The sequence below is a fragment of the Schistocerca nitens genome, chromosome 3, assembly GCF_023898315.1.
Source record: "Schistocerca nitens isolate TAMUIC-IGC-003100 chromosome 3, iqSchNite1.1, whole genome shotgun sequence".
NCBI classification, from domain to species: domain Eukaryota; kingdom Metazoa; phylum Arthropoda; class Insecta; order Orthoptera; family Acrididae; genus Schistocerca; species Schistocerca nitens.
In genome coordinates, this window is record NC_064616.1 from 282,175,559 (window position 1) to 282,192,884 (window position 17,326).

General features: G+C 39.4%; 1 protein-coding gene across 1 annotated transcript in view; it reads right to left on the reverse strand.

The window, feature by feature from the left end:
- LOC126248247 (histone-lysine N-methyltransferase trithorax) overlaps nt 1-17,326 on the reverse strand; it is a 205,915-nt gene that overhangs the window by 139,592 nt on the left and 48,997 nt on the right. The window contains exon 5 of the mRNA XM_049949096.1: nt 4,333-4,584. Within this exon, the coding sequence (XP_049805053.1) occupies nt 4,333-4,584 (252 nt within the window). The remainder of the gene's footprint in view (nt 1-4,332; nt 4,585-17,326) is intronic.

The window sequence follows — 17,326 nt, forward strand, 5'->3', positions numbered from 1 at the left end:
ACAACCACCACCACCAACAACAAATAAGTTAATTATTTTACTTTGTATTAAATTCTTTGCATTGCTAAGTAGGTGGTTAAACATCTTTTAATGACTGAATACCTCATTCTTTTTCTGTGCCACACTATGCTAAGGTTGAGTGATGGATAGTATAAGCCATTCTCTTTCTAGTATTATATTTATGCATGTTACTGGTTCCAGATCATGGTTGGTGTTGTCAGCAACCAATCATGGAAACAGTAACGCACATAAATATACCACTAGAAAGAGAAATGGCTTACACTATGCAGCACTCAACCTTAGTGTAGTGTAAGTGAGACATAAAAATCTTTGACCACCTATCCAGCAATGAAAGAATGTAATACATAGTAAAATTATTAATTTTAAACACAAACTGGTTTCTTATCTGTTTTTAAAATATAAAACCTCCTCCATGTGTAATGATGTGTGTTGTTGTTGTTGTTGGTGTTGTGTGTGTGTGTGTGTGTGTGTGTGTGTGTGTGTGTGTCAAATGAAGCTAAACTGAGGTCGTTACGAATGGAGCACTAAACGGGCAATGGTCTTCTCACAGGGACCATCCAGAATGATTTAGGAAACTATATACGGTGGGAAGGGATTTGAACCCTCTCTTCAGAAAGGAGAGTTCACTTCCATAATGACTGTAACATCACTTTGTGATCAACATAATTACTTTTGCAGGTGAATCAGTCACGTTCACTTAAACAAAGCTTAAGAAGCATAAATTTTAATACGAGGACTGTTCAATACAGCATGAGCATACTTTTTTATGGTCTTAATTTCTCACACTAAAATTTAATCTTATGATATTCTGTTAGCTTAACGTGCAACAAACACACCATAGTAATTTCATTGTTGGGACTCCTGGTTCCCACCTGTGAGAAGCAGGAAAGGTTAGACATGTTCAGTACGCCTACTGCTGCAATGGAGGTAACATATGAGGAACAATATGCGGCTTTGAAATTCTGCTTTCATCTCAACAAATCTTTAGCTGAATCCTATACAATGTTACAGGAGACATATGGAGAATCTGTTCTTCCCTACAGCACAGCTCGAAGGTGGATTCAAACGTTTATAAAGTGGGGAGACAATCAATTTCAAAGGAAGGTGGACCCGACACAGTGCTCTAGTTACTGCTCTTACAGAAGAAAACATCAACAATGCTGCTGTCATGTCAGAGAGGATCAACAAATTACCTTAAGATCACTTTCTGAAATACTGAATATTTCAATGGGTGCCACCCACATGTTGGTAACAGAAAAATCACACATGGCACGTGTTTGGGAGCGGTGGGTTGCAAGACTGTTGATTCCCGAACAAAATAACATTCACGAGCAGGTCTCCATGCAGTTACAGTTGATGTTAGAGGAAGATCCGGAGTTTCTATAAAATGTAATCACTGCTGATGAAACTTGGCTACATCATTTTGATCCTGAGAGCAAATAGCAAAGCTCAGTGTGGACTCACCAAATCCCAAAAAACAAAAGTGGTTGCTTCTGCTAGGAAATTTATGGTAATTTCATTCTTTGACATTCATGGAATGGTTTATCATGCATACCTGCACACACTTCAGTAACTGGACAATACTACACAGATGTCCTGAAAAGATTTGCAAGTCCATATCAGGTGCAAAAGACTACATTTCTGTGAAGCAGGCTGGATGCTGCACCACGATAGTGCGTGGCCGCATATTGCCAAAGTTGTTGCTGAATATCTTGCAAAAATCAATGTCAAGTGCATCCCTCACCCTCCCTGTAGTCTGGATTTAGCCCCATTTGACATTTTTCTACTCCCTAACATGAAGAAACATGTTCATGGGAGGCATTACCAATCATCAGAAGCAGTGGCGAAGGTTGTGAAGGCGATTTTAAGGGCCTCTCAAAAAATGGTTTCCAGTATGTATTTGAAGACTGGCGGAAATGCTGGGACAAGTGCATCGCATTCATAGAAGACCACTTTGAGAAAGACCATCAAAATTATGAGGATGGGTAAAGGTATGTTGTAAAAAAAAAGTTCATTCTTTATTGAAAAGTCCTCTTAGATTAATTACACACACACACACACACACACACACACACACACACACACACACACGCGCGCGCGCGCACGGTGATAATAATTAAAGTTAAACTTTCAAAACACTATAGAAATAACAGTGCTGGTCAGAATGACGTCAAATTGCAACAGAATATTATCGTAGAAGGGGGAAAACATACGACAGAAGAAAAAAAAATTGTGTGAAAACTGATCAACAGATGGCATTGCATGTGTCAGAATATGTAAATGAAAACACCTGTTATGCGCCAGACCCATTGAAGTTTGTATGAAAATGCCGGGTATACAGCTTTTCCTCCTTTCGCATCTACAACGTTCGCTACGACCGTCTCAATGCTGTATTACACGAATGATGATTGTGCACTCACTGCTCTGCAGAAGTTCCGGACACTGAAGGGTTTGAAAAAAGGCATTGGTCCAATGACTGCCATGGGTCTGGAGAAAATGATTCGGAAATTCGAAAAGATGGTTTCTTTTGGTATGCAACCTGGTAGAGGGAGGAAACAAAATGATTCGACATAAGTGGAAGCAATGGCCACAGCAAGGCAGGAAGAGACAAGTGGTGGTGTGCAAACGTGTAGTGCACGGAGAATTGCACGAACACTGGACACACCCGTGAGCATGATGCGTAAAATGCTACGAAACATCCTTCTTTGCTATCCATTCAAAATTACCCATGTGCATGAGTTGCTTCCTGTTCATTTGCCAGCAAGAGGGACCTTTGCTTTAGAATTTCTTGCTCGCATGGAAGCAGACAATGATTGGCCGTGGAAGATTTTGTAGACAGACAAAGCCCACTTCCATCTGGCAGTATATGTATTTACACTGAATTGTCGAATATGGGCAATGGAAAATCCACACACAAAGCAACCAATACCACTTCATCCCGAAAAGGTCACTGTGTGGTGCAGGTTTATGGCATCACTTATCATAGGGCCATATTTTTTCGAAGAGACAGGTGCTTCAGATTCTGTTACCTGTACTGTCACTGGTAAGCACTGCAAGTATCTTTTGCACAACTACTTCATTCCAGCTCTCCAACAGCGTGGACTCAATCATTTTTATGCAAGATGACACACCTCCGCACATTGCAAATACAGTTAAGCAGCTGCTGAAGCACCATTTCGGAAATGCTAGAATTATCAGCCACCATTTCCCTACAGCCTGGCCATCCCGATCACCTGATCTTAATCCGTGTGACCTCTGGCTGTGCGGCTATCTGAAAGATGATGTGTTCAGTGTTCCAATTCCAAACTTAGCTGCATTGAAGGCACGCATTTCACAACACATTCTGAACATGACCACAGAAACACCTTTATCAGTTGTGGAACATGCTGTTGTGGAACATGCTGTTGTGGAACATGCTGTTTCTTGATTCAACTTGTTGCAGAAAACCGTGGACAGCATACTGAACATGTTTTGTGCCAGTCACATGGAAATTAATAATCTGGTTTGATTATGATTGATGATTTCTATGCAGCTTTTGGCCTCAGGACAATTAAAAACAGATTTTTCCCTCCCGATGTGATACGACCTTGGCATGATGGATGAACTTAAGTAACTAACAGTATCACAACTGGGCACCCATGCACACTGAGTAGTACAGTTTGTTTAGCATCAATCATACACCTTAGGCATTGTTGTACATTTATTTGTCACCTGTAGTCAACCACTATTACTGTTTACAGTGCCATCTATTGCTACGTTTTGTAAGTATTTTTCTTCCAACATACGTTTTCCCTCTTCTGCGATAATATTCCATTGCAATTTGACGTCATTCTGACCAGTGGTGTTATTTCTACAGCGGTTTGAAAGTTTAAGTTTAATTATAATCACCCTCTCTCTCTGTGTGTGTGTGTGTGTGTGTGTGTGTGTGTGTGTGTGTGTGTGTGTGTGTGTATTTTAACTAGTTATAACAGTGATGATGATGATGATGATGACGACGACGACGACGACGACGTCCCATACTCCTTGACAGAGCGTAGGGGAACGAATCGGGAGACCTGCACCGCCGTACTAGGCCAGGTCCTAGTGAAGGTGGTTTGCCATTGCCTTCCTCCGACCGTAATGGGGATGAATGATGATGATGAAGACGACACAATACCCAGTCATCTCGAGGCAGGTGAAAATACCTGACCCCGCCGGGAATTGAACCCGGGACCCCATGCACGGGAAGTGAGAACGCTACCGCGAGACCACGAGCTGCGGACTTATAACAGTATAAACAGCCAAATAATACGGCTTAGAACAAACACTTACCTCGCTTCTTTGATTGACCACTAGTCTTAATTGTTGGAAATGTTGCCTGAGGTTGCCCCAGAACAATAGAAGCACTTCGGCAAACATGTTTCACACGAGGACCTTTCAGATCAACTCGTTGACGTTGTTCAGGAGCAGATTTCTCACTGCTAGTCTTCTCATTCGTTGTTTCTGACTTCTTTCTCCTCAGCAAATACTTCCTTCTCTTTCGCTTGCGTGTGATCACTTTGCGATTTGTATCACCAGCTGCATCTAAGAATCAATGAGTAAATGTAAAATTAGATGGTTTCATAATACGAGATATCAAAATTTCTTAAGCTAATAAAATTGAATACAGACAGTTAAAAGAATACCTGAAGTTGAACTTTATCATAAATGGTGCTGTAACAGTGACAAAAGCACAAAGTCTGATTGGAGATGGCACAATATTCACACTTAAAATCACTGCTTAGAGTACCTGAAGAATAAATTGTGTGCAAAATGGAATTGCAAACTTCATTCCATATGTTGTAAGCAGAGTTGCAGTATCAGCTGACAATACAGATACAGTCATTTGGCCAGGGAGTGACAAGAGACATGTGAACATAATGAATAAAGTTTAAGACATTTTTCTAGAAGTGATCATAACATGTGTTGCCTGCAGTAGGTTAGCAACTACAAAGATATATAGAAAAACACTGAAGCTTTAAGACTGAAAGATTTAGCATACTCAGTCATTGGGAGAACAGACATTCACTCACCTTTAAGATAAAGTGTTGAATGACAAATGTGAGTGTAATGGCGGGTTGATCTTTCAAACTTTAGTTATTTCCAAACTGAATATGCAGAAATGTTTAATAGTCTAAGCTGCTGTTAGTTTTCAAGTGCCTACTGAACATTTGGCACTTCGTCTTAAAGGTAACTGCTGGGTAGTTTTACTGGTCATTGTTTACATTCCATCCAGGCATTTTCATTATTATAACAATTTAATATTCACATGATCTGAATAAAATAATCATGCTCATGGCAACATTGTTTTTGTTGTACTGTTTTCTATATGAAAAGTCATATACTTCACAGATATTTTTAATAATACTTCTCATATAATGTAACACATGATAATTTGATTTTCTGGATCCACATCCATACTCTGCAAGGCACAGTAGAATAAATGACAACCTGCACTTCATACTATTATTAAGTTCCTAGTTTTCATGTTCCACTGACATGAGGAAAAAATGCCCGTGTATCTACTACTGAAAGCCAGTTCACATCTTGGTATTATGTCCTATAAACAAAATATATTACAAGAGTGCTAGAATTATTTTATGACCCTCCCCACGAAACAACAACAAATTTATCCTTCTGATTACAAACTTTCATCCAAAAAGTTCCATTTTAAAAAGTAGGCAGATTCATCCAATAAGTTCCATTTTTAAAACTACACAGGTTAAATTTTCCACAAATTAGTTCAATAAAGAAAATCCTTCCATTAGCTCCCCTAAAACTTTATTTTTTATTTTTGACACTTGATAATGCTACAGTAATATACTTAAGTCACACCAGTAGATCACCATCACCAACTCTGTAACCTAATATTACAACAAATTACACCCACTGATTATCTACACAGGAGCCTGATAGAACAAAGGTATCATTCTAGTACAACCACATCATTTCCAGAGTATATTTTACTAATTATCCATATTGCAATGGATTTGTCTTTTGTTAGTCCCTTCAATACAAAATCTCTGGAAATTATATGTACCACAAGTATTTCAGAACAGTACTGGAGTTGTGCTGATTCTACTCTACTTAATCTTAAAAATCCTTGCAAGTGACGACAAATTCAAGGTGATGAATTAATTTTTTATTTATTTTATTTTTGGACAACTGCCGGTACCCATCAATGACACGTGGTCACTGAACAAGTACTAATATACCCAGAACATACTAAAACAAGAAATCTGAGCATAATGAAATGTCGAACAGTGAAATTCTGGAACGAAAACAACAACAACAACAATAATAATAATAATAATTAGCAGCAGCACCAATAAACACAACTTACAAAAATTAAATTAAATTCATTCCCTAAATCTTGATAACGAGGAATGAAAGGGAAAGACATCGGCTGTTGCTTCTAATCATCCCAACATTTGTCTAGAACAACATGGTAAAACCCACCAACACTTCCAAACAGGATTGATCAAAAATACTGTATCCTCCATAATCAGTTTTCTCATACTTTTCAATCCAGTGGGTGAGTTATAATTATTGTAAACAACAAAGTGAACCTAAAGTAATCATGTCTAACAACACTCAACTATTGTGTTAATTTCAGTTTTCCATCACACATTTAATTAGGTCAGAGTTATTCCTATGGGGAATATGAGTTTTCCAAGATAAAATGGTTCACCTTGGGTTTGGATAACAGTCTTCAACTCCTGCAGAATTCTATGGAAAATTTATGTTGCAGGGAGCTACGCAGTTTTTTGAACAGAACTTAAGGTTAACCTGGCGGCCACATACAAATGTCTTGTCTTGATGGCACCCTTCAAACAATGGATGGATGGTCAGATTGAAATTGCCCTGTCATATTCAATATGACATCAAGGAAAGCAAGTAGGGAAAAGGAATGAACTTGTGTGTAGTGTAATATCTGAAATTAAAGAAGAGAGCAATGAGTACCAGTTACAACTTTCCCACCACTTAACATTACCTGCTCACAACTGACTGGTCAAATGCACATCTGTTGTTTACAGTTGTTAGTGCAAGATGCTACCGTAGTTACAGCATTGACGTTTATACACCAGCAATAAACTCCGTGTCTCAACTTTTTGGATGGACGGTGTGTGTAAGGATTTTGCTGTTCTCAGTTCTTGGTATAAACTCTGAAATTTATTGTGTTTGTTTACCTGTGGTCATTGATCTGTCCTCACTGTCCCACTGTTTTCAATCACAATTATATGTACAGTACCAAAGTGTCACAGTGTCATTACGACCCAATCACTGTCTTCTTCGAGCATGAAAAAACATTCAAAAAGCACTGATAAATCTTCGAGAGAAACAATATTCCCAAACAAATATTGTTGACACATTCAGAACATTTATTAAATGTGTCATTTACAATAAAGGGTTTATTCTGGCTGTCAGTGGCACCAGTACACAGCAATTATCATGAAATCACTGGAGCCATTCTACTAATTAAATTTTAAAAAAGTGAAGCAGCTTGGGGAAAAAGGAAAATAATCTTATAATAGAGTAACATTGTACAAGGCAATGGTGTACCTTGCATGTGTCAGTGTCAAGGGTCGTTTGTTTTAAGTGAGACAAGGGAATGAGTTAGTGACTTGCAATAGAAGCAGTTCGTGAAGGCACTTCCAAAGGAAATTAGTCAAAAACTGAGGGAGGTATCGCATGCAGTGAAAACTTGCTTTACACTTTTCAAGAGACTAGAAAAAAATGGTGTAAAATGTGGTAAAAAGTGGGAAATAATGTTTTCAGCATTGAAAGTTAGGTATAGGAACCCCCCCCCCCCTCTTTCGCATTTCCGCACTTTACATAAGATATATGTACATAATCGGCATCAAAATACTTGTCAGTGACTTGTTTATTATCTAATAAAAACTGCTTATGTAACTTGAACTGGTAACCATCTGGGAAGTAGAAACATTTGACTTTACTTCAGACATCATAATCGATGTTTTGGGAAAGCTTGTAACTGTCATTAATTATGTAAATAATGAAACATTACACAGTTTATTTATTCTTTCTTTCTTTCTTTCTTTCTTTCCCCCCCAGCCCCTATGCTTATCATGACATGTTTTGAGAATTTATATTCCTGTTGTCAAGTGCAAATATTTGCATAAGTATTTTGTATGGTGTCGGCATATGAGTTGTTCAGCATCTCTTGCACTGTAATTGTCTTTTTCGAGTTTATCAGGTACTGTGCCTCCTCAATTATACAGAAAACCACATACACACAAACTCTCACTCACCACGTTGTTTGTATATGAAACTCTGCAAAAATACGTATGTAAATGTTTGCATTTGACAACGAGTATAAACTTTCAAAATGTGTTGCTAAGCATGAAAAAAATACGTATCTTGCACCGTATTTAAACCAAAGACATTTGCCGCAAAGTCAGCAAATGTGTTAACTAGGACACACACGGCCGAACAACAAAACACACTAAATATGGTTCGAATAACGCACTCAAGATGATCACAACAACCACGAAACTGCACAACACAGTAGAGAGGGTTTGGAAATGGTTGTGATCGGTCACAATACCTTTATTCCGATGAAGCTAGTTACTCCCATCAGCCACCACACTAAGTAACACTTGGTAGCGGCAGGAGATAAAGTTTGAATTGTTCCAACTTTTACCCGTTTATCGGTTCCGATCTACTGAGTAGAGCACCTTGGAGTCAAGAAACTTAACCACATAACACTTGTAAGCATTACTTGATGGCCAGCACCATGGCAGCATAATTTAATGCCACTTACATCAGTCTGTTTCTCCAAGAAAATTTTTTCATAAAGTGTAAATTGCAGGAAAATTATAAATATGTTAATGCAAAATCAGGTGCAAATTTAACATAAGAAATTTGATGGAAATGATAAAAAACAGCACAAACCACTGGAAAACGTTAATTCCAGGTATGTAAATGTGGGGTTATACTGTAGTTCAGTGTCATATACGAGGAAGGGTCAAAAAGTTTCTAGCCTAACAAATAAAGAATAACAGAGATTTCATAATACACTTGCGAGCACGCTCTGATACTTCTGCAAACCATTCAAATAAAAGGTCTTCAATTTAAAGTCCAACCAAGTGTTCACAGCATGAATCACTGCATCATCCCTGCCAAATTGACGTCCTTCGAGGGTTTTTTTCCTTTTTTTTAGGTTTGGGAAAAGAAAAAAGTCTGATGGAGCCACATCTGGAGAATATGGCAGAGGACTTAACAACTCGAACCCACAGTCACGCAGAGTTTCCAGTGTTGTGAGGCCTTTATGTGCTGGAGCATTGTCCTGATGCAAAACAACTCCGCGTGCCAATTTCCTGCACCTTTCTTTCTTTATCTCTTCTCTCAAATGGCGCAGGAAGGTGCAATAGTATGATGTACTGATAGTTACACCCTTTAGCAAGTACCCTACCATAATCACCCCTTCTGCATCTCAGAATACCAATGCCATCACCATGCCAGCTGATTCTTGCATCCAGAGCTTTTTTTGGGATAGGGGATGAAAGATGTTTCCATTCTTGTGACTGTCGTTTTATCTCAGGATCAAAGTGATGAACCCACGTTTGTCCACTGTCACATACCTTGCAAGAAAGATGTCTTCATCCGCTTCAAATTGGCGGACGATTTCTTCACAACACTGCACACAAATACAGTCTCTTACCTACATTCAAGTCTTTCAGGACCCACAGAGATGAAACTTTCTGCATTCCCGAAACATCCACAACAATATTATGAGCACACACATGGCAGATTCCAAATGTGGTTTCAATGTGCTGAAATGTTGTTCAACAAGCCTGCAAAATCGTATTGTGAATTGCAACCACTGTTTCATCAGTGGCAATGGTGACAAGTCTTCCGCTCCCTTGCGCATCTTCCACGCTCCTTCTTCCACATTTGAAGTCGGACACCCAGTTTTTCACTGTAGCATAAGACTGAGCACTATCCGTAAGTATATTCTGCATGTACTCCACAATTTCCTTGGGCGTCACTCCCTTCAAATGAAGATATTCAATCATAGCACAGTTCTCAATTCTTTCGATATTAGCCGTTTTGCTTACACTGCGGTATACAATGCATCCTAGTGGCAAAACTAATGAAGCTGGAGCCGCAAAATTTGACCTGCATACCCACAAAGGGTCAGCATAAAAGTAGGTGGTGGTGGTGGTGGTGGTGGTGGTGGTGTTTGTATGAGACATTACGGCAACTATCTCGGGCTAGAAACTTTTCAACCATCCCTTGTCCTGTGGTTAGCTCCATTATAACACTGTCATCGATCTCTGACAACTCTGTTATAAACTAGTAGTACACACTAACTTTGTAAAAGATTATACATAAGTAGCCCAGTACACTACCAAATATTTTAAAAATTAAATATTTATAAAGAATGTTAAAGATATTTTTTCACACAAGAAGGTAGAAATTATTAAACCAGACAATGAAAAGTTACAGGAAACTCTCTCTCTCTCTCTCTCTCTCTCTCTCTCTCTCTCTCTCTCTCTCTCTCTCTTTTCTTTTTTTTTTTTCTTTTTTTTTTTGCAGTGACATTCTTGGGCAAAATTCTTTAAATTATCATTACGTATAAAGTTTTAGCTCAAGCATTCGACAAAGTCCTTCATCATCACCATGAGCTCTCACAATATTTTGTACGTTAACACTTGTCATTATGGTGCTATCAAGCAATGGGCAAGGATTTCTCATGTAGTACCAGAGATTGTCTATGCCTGTGATGAAAGTATGCTAGTTTTGCCACCAATCTTACTGAAATGCAACTAATCAGGAAATTCACCTAGTCTGTGTGTGTCAACTGCCCACTTCCATGGTAAAGTAACCAACCTTCTTGAAGTTTCACAATCCAATGTATGCAGGGACGAAGCTGCACACAGTGGGCATCTGAGAAGCTGCGACAAATATTTACGCTTGCTTATCAATGTGGCTTTCCTTCAACGTCAAGACAACGAAGAGGAGGAGGAGGAGGAGGAGGAGGAGGAGGAGACTAGTGTTTGACGTCCCATTGACAACGATGTCATTACAGAGGGAGCAGAAGCTCAGATTAGGGAAAGGTGAGGAAGGAAATCAGCCATGCCCTTTCGAAGGAATCATCCCGGCATTTGCATGAAGCGATTTAGGGACATCACAGAAAACCTAAATCTGGACAGCTGGACGTGGGTTTGAACAGTCATCCTCCCGAATGCAAGTCCAGTGTGCTAACCACTACGGCACCTCACTCGGTAAAACAACTAAGTAGTGTCAAAGTTTGTTGAGGTAAATCACATCAGATTTTCTGGAGTAAAGACGACTTTATGGAAGACTACCCGTTAAAGAAAGGATACATAGTGCGAACAGTACGTTAATGCCAGCAGTTTATTTAACTGCCATTTCTTGATCTACACATCTCTCAGCTTTTGAGTGAAAACAGATTGATATGATCAAGGCAGTCCACCAGAGAGCTACCTCAGCAACACAAATAAATTTTAGCACCATGCTGCCACATGAAGACTGGTGTTACCTGTTTAGGGATGATACACTGTAATCATCCTCACTGACACAACTATAGGTGTGTTATGAAGCCCCTTAGGCACAAAGCGTTCAGGACTGGAAAGAAAGCCAATGTGTACTTGGCATGTCTGCCAGGGGGCCTCATTCAAGATGTGGAGGCAGCCTAGCCTGAGGCTATTGAGCATGCATGGTGCAGTCATCTGCAAGTAGTGGCTCACATCAGCACCAATGATGCCTGTCGCATGGGTTCTGAGGCAATTCTCAACTCGTATGAGCAGCTGGTGGAGGTGGTGAAGACTGTTGGCCCTGTGTGTGGAGTGCAAGCAGAGCTTGCAATTTGCAGCATTGTTCTCAGAGTTGATCAGGGTCCTGTGGTTTGGAGCAGAGCGAAGATTTTCAACCAAGACATTGTCGACTCTGCGAAGGTCTTGGCTGCAGATTTCTAGATCTGCATTATTGTGTGGGGATTTGCAGGACTCCCCTTGATAGATCAAGGATGCAATAAACATAGCAAGCAGCTACTTGGGTAGCAGAGTACTTGTGGAATGCACAAGAGGGTTTTTTAAGCTAGGCAGTAATTTAAGGTGCTCTGATGAACATTTGTCAGTCAATATGTAGCAAGGGAAGTAAAACAGTGTTCAGAATAAAGACACTTCTGACTGTCACAATTTTATCAGTGAACTGCTGCAGTATTCGTAATAAAATTCCCGAATTTACTGCCCTCCAGGAAAGTTCTCACATTCACATCATTTTTGGGACCGAGAGCTGGCTGAAGCCCAAAGTGGAAAGCTCTGAAATATTTTGTGAATCATGGAACATATATTGGGAAGACAGATTAGAGACCATAAGAGGAAGAATGTTCATTGCAGCTGACAAAAATTTTGTCTCTAGTGAGGTTGGAGTATATGACAGTAAAGTTATCTTGACGCGTATAATACGTGTAGGTGAAACCATGTTAATTGGGCAGGGGAGGGGTTTCAGGCAGGTGGTCATGCAAAATATTTTTGAACACATTTTCTGAAAATGTGTCTTGCACAGCGATCTCGGCAGCCCACGTAATGGAAATATTTCAGACCTTGACGCTACAAATAGGTTGGACCTAATCGATTATGCCAGTATAGAAACAGGGATTAGCAATCTCGATATCATTACAGCAATTACGATTACGAAAGTTAATAAATCAGTCAAAAAGGCTAGGAAAGTGTTTCTGCTACACAGACCAGATAAGCAATTATTAGCATCTCATTTGAACAGCGAACTGCCATAACTTAGTTCCAGTAAGATGGATGCAGAGGAATTATGGGCAAAGTTTAGGCAGATTGTAAATTGTGGTCTGAAGAGTTATGAGCCTAGTAAGTGGATAAAGGATGTAAAAGTCCCACCATGACTTAATAACGAAATTTGAAGGATGCTGAGGAAGCAGAGGGTGTTGCACTCTTGATTCGAAAGGGAACGCATAAATGACAACAAGCGAAGGTTAGTTGAGATTTGTGTGTCTGTGAAAAGATCTATGCACGAAGCATACAACTACCACCATCACACCATGCAAAAGATCTGGCAGCAGACAACCTGAGGAAATTCTGTCTTACATACAATTGCAAAGTGGGTCTGGGGCATCCATTCAGTCCCTTGTTGACCAGTCTAGTGTGGCAGTTGAAGACAGCAGAATGAAAGCCAAAGTTTTAAATTTCACGTTCAAGAAATCGTTCACACAAGAGACTTGCACACACATATCATCAGTTGACCATCAGAAAGACTCCCGTACGGGTGACGTAGTAATAAGCAACCCCGGCATAGAGAAACAACTGAAAGATTTGAAAGTAAATAAATCAGCAGGTCCTGATGGAATCCCAGTTCAGTTTTACAAAGAGTACTTTGCAGCATTGGCCTCTTACTGAGCTTGCATTTATGGCTAATCTCTCACCCATCATAAAGTCTCAAGCAACTGGAAAAAGGCGCAGGTTACTCCAGTATATAAGAAGGGTAAAAGAACAGGTTCGTAGAATTACAGACCAATGTCCCTAACATCTGTTTGTTGAACAATCCTTGAGTATATTCTCCATTCAAATATAATAAACTTTCTTGAGACTGGGAAGCTGATGTCCAGGAATCAGCATGGTTTTCGAATTCATCACTAGTGAGAAACTGTGCTTGTCCTTTTCTCACATTATGTACTGTGAACTATGGTTGAAGGGCAAGAGTCAGATTCCATATTTCTAGACCTCCTGAAAGCATTTGACACGATGCCCCATTGCAGGCTGTTCATGAAGGTACAAGTATGTGACATACATTCACAGATGTGAGTGGCTCGAAGACTTCTTAAGTAATAGAACCCAGTATGTTGTCCTCGACAGGAAGTGTTCATCAGAGACAACTGTATAGTCAGTAGTGCCCTAGAGAAGTGTAATAGGACCACTGTTGTTCTCAATATACATAAATTATTTGGAAGGTGGGGGCAGCTATCTATGATTGTTTGCTGATGGTGTCGTGGTGTAAAGATGGTGCCAAAGTTGAGTGACTGTAGGAGGATACGATTTACACAAAATTTCCAGTTGGTGTGATGATTGGCAGCTAGCTCTAAATGTGGAAAAATGAATGTTACTGCAGATGAGTAGGAAGAAAAACCTGTAATGTTTGGATGCAGTATTACTAGTGTCCTGCTTGACACAGTCAAGTTATTTAAATATCTGGGCGAAATGCTGCAAAGCGTTTAGGATCCGTTCCAGGTTGGTTTGAAGGAAAACATCAAAGCAATTCAGAGGCGGGCAGCAAGATTTGTTCCCAGTAGGTTTGAACAACACATAAGTGTTACGTAAATGCTTCAGGAACTCAACTGGAAAACCCAGAAGCGAAGGTGGTGTTCTTTTTGAGAAACAATGTTGAGAAAATTTAGAGAATAGCATTCGAAGCTGACTGCTGAATGATTCTACTGCTGCCAACAAACACTGCGTGTAAGTACGACAAAGATACGACACGAGAAATGAGGGCACACATGGAAGCATACAGACAGTCATTTTTCCATCACTCTATTTGCAAGTAGAACAGGAAAGGAAATGACAAGTAGTCGTATAGGGTACCCTCCGCCATGCACCGTACGGTGGCTTGCAGAGTATCTATGTAGATGTAGGATGTAGATGTAGATGAAGGATCACCAAAAGTTGCACTTTAGCAACGACACCACCTGAAGTCAAATATCAGTACAGCAGAGGAAGGAGCACTTCATGCTCTGCAAAGGAGTGAGGGTCTACTTATGCTGGAAGCTGATAAGGGATAGCTACAGTCATTCTTTACGCAACATAATGTCACAGAAGAGTGCAGCCACTGCTGTAATGTAATAAATAAAGAACTCTACGTTTGATCTTATACTGCCAGTATGTAGAAAAATGATGAAGCTGCTGAATAATTCTAGCCTACCTGACAATGTTGGTTAGTCAGTTGATTGGGATCTAAGGGACTAAACAGTGAGATCATCATTCCCTTGATCCAGCGGTAGTTCATCTATAAATAGTGATGTAGCACTGAAAGTATTACTGAGCTGAAAAAGAATTTATAAAGAAGTGTATGGATTGGGCTGCTATGCAGATCAGAGCACATAAGGGGTCTCCAAGAGCTCGACCAATTGCGAGAAAAGCCCCAACCCACATTCACCACCAGCCACCTCAATGAAGGGCGAAGACAGACAGGATTAGTTAACTAATTGCAATTTCTGTAGATAATTTGAATAATTCTGTGATCAAAATGTGCTCCTCTAACTGGCTACCAGTTTTTCTACATCTACATCTACATGGCTACTCTGCAAATCGCACTTTAAGTGCCTGGCAAAGGGTTCATCGAACTACCATCACAATAATTCTCTATTATTCTAATCTCTAACTGTGCGTGTAAGAAACGAACACCTGTATCTTTCAGTGAGAGTTTCGATTTCCTTTATTTTATTACGATGATCGTTTCTCCCTATGCAGGTCAGTGTCAACAAAATATTTTCACATTCAGAGGAGAAAGCTGGTTATCGAATTTTAGTGACAAGATTGCACTGGAGCGAAAAGCGCCTTTGATTTAATTATGTCCACCCGAAATCCTGTATCATGTCACTGACATTCTCCACTATTTCGCGATATTACAAAATGGGCTGCTCTTCTTTGAACTTTTTCGACGTATTCTGTTAATTCTATCTGCTAAGGATCCCAGACTATTGCAGCACTCCTAAGGAGAACGGACAAGCATAGTGCAGGTAGTCTCTTTAATAGATCTGTTACATTTTTTAAGTGTCCTGCCAATAAAATGCAGTCTTTGGTTTGCCATCCCTCAACATTTTCTGTATGTTCTTTCCAATTTAAGTTGTTCATAATTTTAATTCCTAGGTATTTAGTTGAATTTGCCACCTTTACATTTGACTGATAAATGGTTCAAATGGCTCTGAGCACTATGGGACTTAACATCTGAGGTCATCAGTGCCCTAGAACTTAGAACTACTTAAACCTAATTAACCTAAGGACATCACACACATCCATGCCCAAGACAGGATTCGAACCTGCGACCGTAGCGGTCACGCGGTTCCAGACTGAAGCGCCTAGAACCACACGGCCACACCGGCCAGCTGATTTATGGTGTAACCGAAGTTTAGCGAATACCTTTTAGCACTTGTGTGGCTGACCTCACACTTTTCATTATTTAGGGTCAATTGCCAATTTTCGCATCATACAGATATCGTTTCTAAATCTGTTTTGTAATTTGGTCTGATGACTGTAAAAGATGATGAACAACAGCATCATCTGCAAACAATCAAAGACGGCTGTTGATGTTGTTTCCTAAATTGTTTTTAAGTAGACATTTGTAAATGGCACAGAAGGAGCTGTCCAGGAGAAATGATTTTAAATTAGATTAGCTACTTGTCAGATATTTTATGTTATTGGACAAATGATCAAAAATTTTTATTGCTGCATACAAACTCATCTCTGAATCACTGACATTTTTAACAATGGGTAATAAAGGTCATGTCTCTCTCTTGCGTTGTAGAAATGTACATCACTGTTATTCACAAATTGTGATGGATTATTTATGATGAATTTCATTAGCAAAAATGTGTATTGTGACAGTGCAGTTAAAATGCATAGCTTCTTAAGGGAGTACCTACATGACATTTGTGGGTGGACACCACATATATCACTTTTGTGCAATCAATACTTTCTTTGCAAGTGACAAGTTACCCGAGAAAATTATTCTGTATGGCATTAATGAGTGGAAATAACACAAAATATGTCAGGAGGTGATACATTTGTTTTTAAGATTAAAAATTATACAAATACCAGAAGTAGCTCAACTTGACTGTTTGAGAAGCTCAGTAATGTGCTTTTTTCAGTTCATGTTTCCACCCATACGTATACCCAAAAATTTGGAGCATTCTACCTTCATTACTGACTCCTGGTCATGTGCTACGTCAATTGTTGATATGACTATTTGTTGCACAGAAGTGAATGTAGTGTGTTTTATCAAAATTTAGGGCGAGTTCATTTTCAATGAACCACTTAATAATTCTTTGGAACATTTCATTTATTAACTCTTCTGTTGCTTTCTCTCTAATGGGATTTATTATAACAGTAGCATTATCTACAAAGAGTACTAATTTTGCTTGATGAAATTTAAGTGGAAGGTCATTCACACATATAAAGCCTAGTTTGCATGACGACATTGGGTTGTGCCACTCATTGCGTGGAATGAGTTGCACGCAAGTTGTTTCATATAAGACTGTAGACACAGCGACACCAAT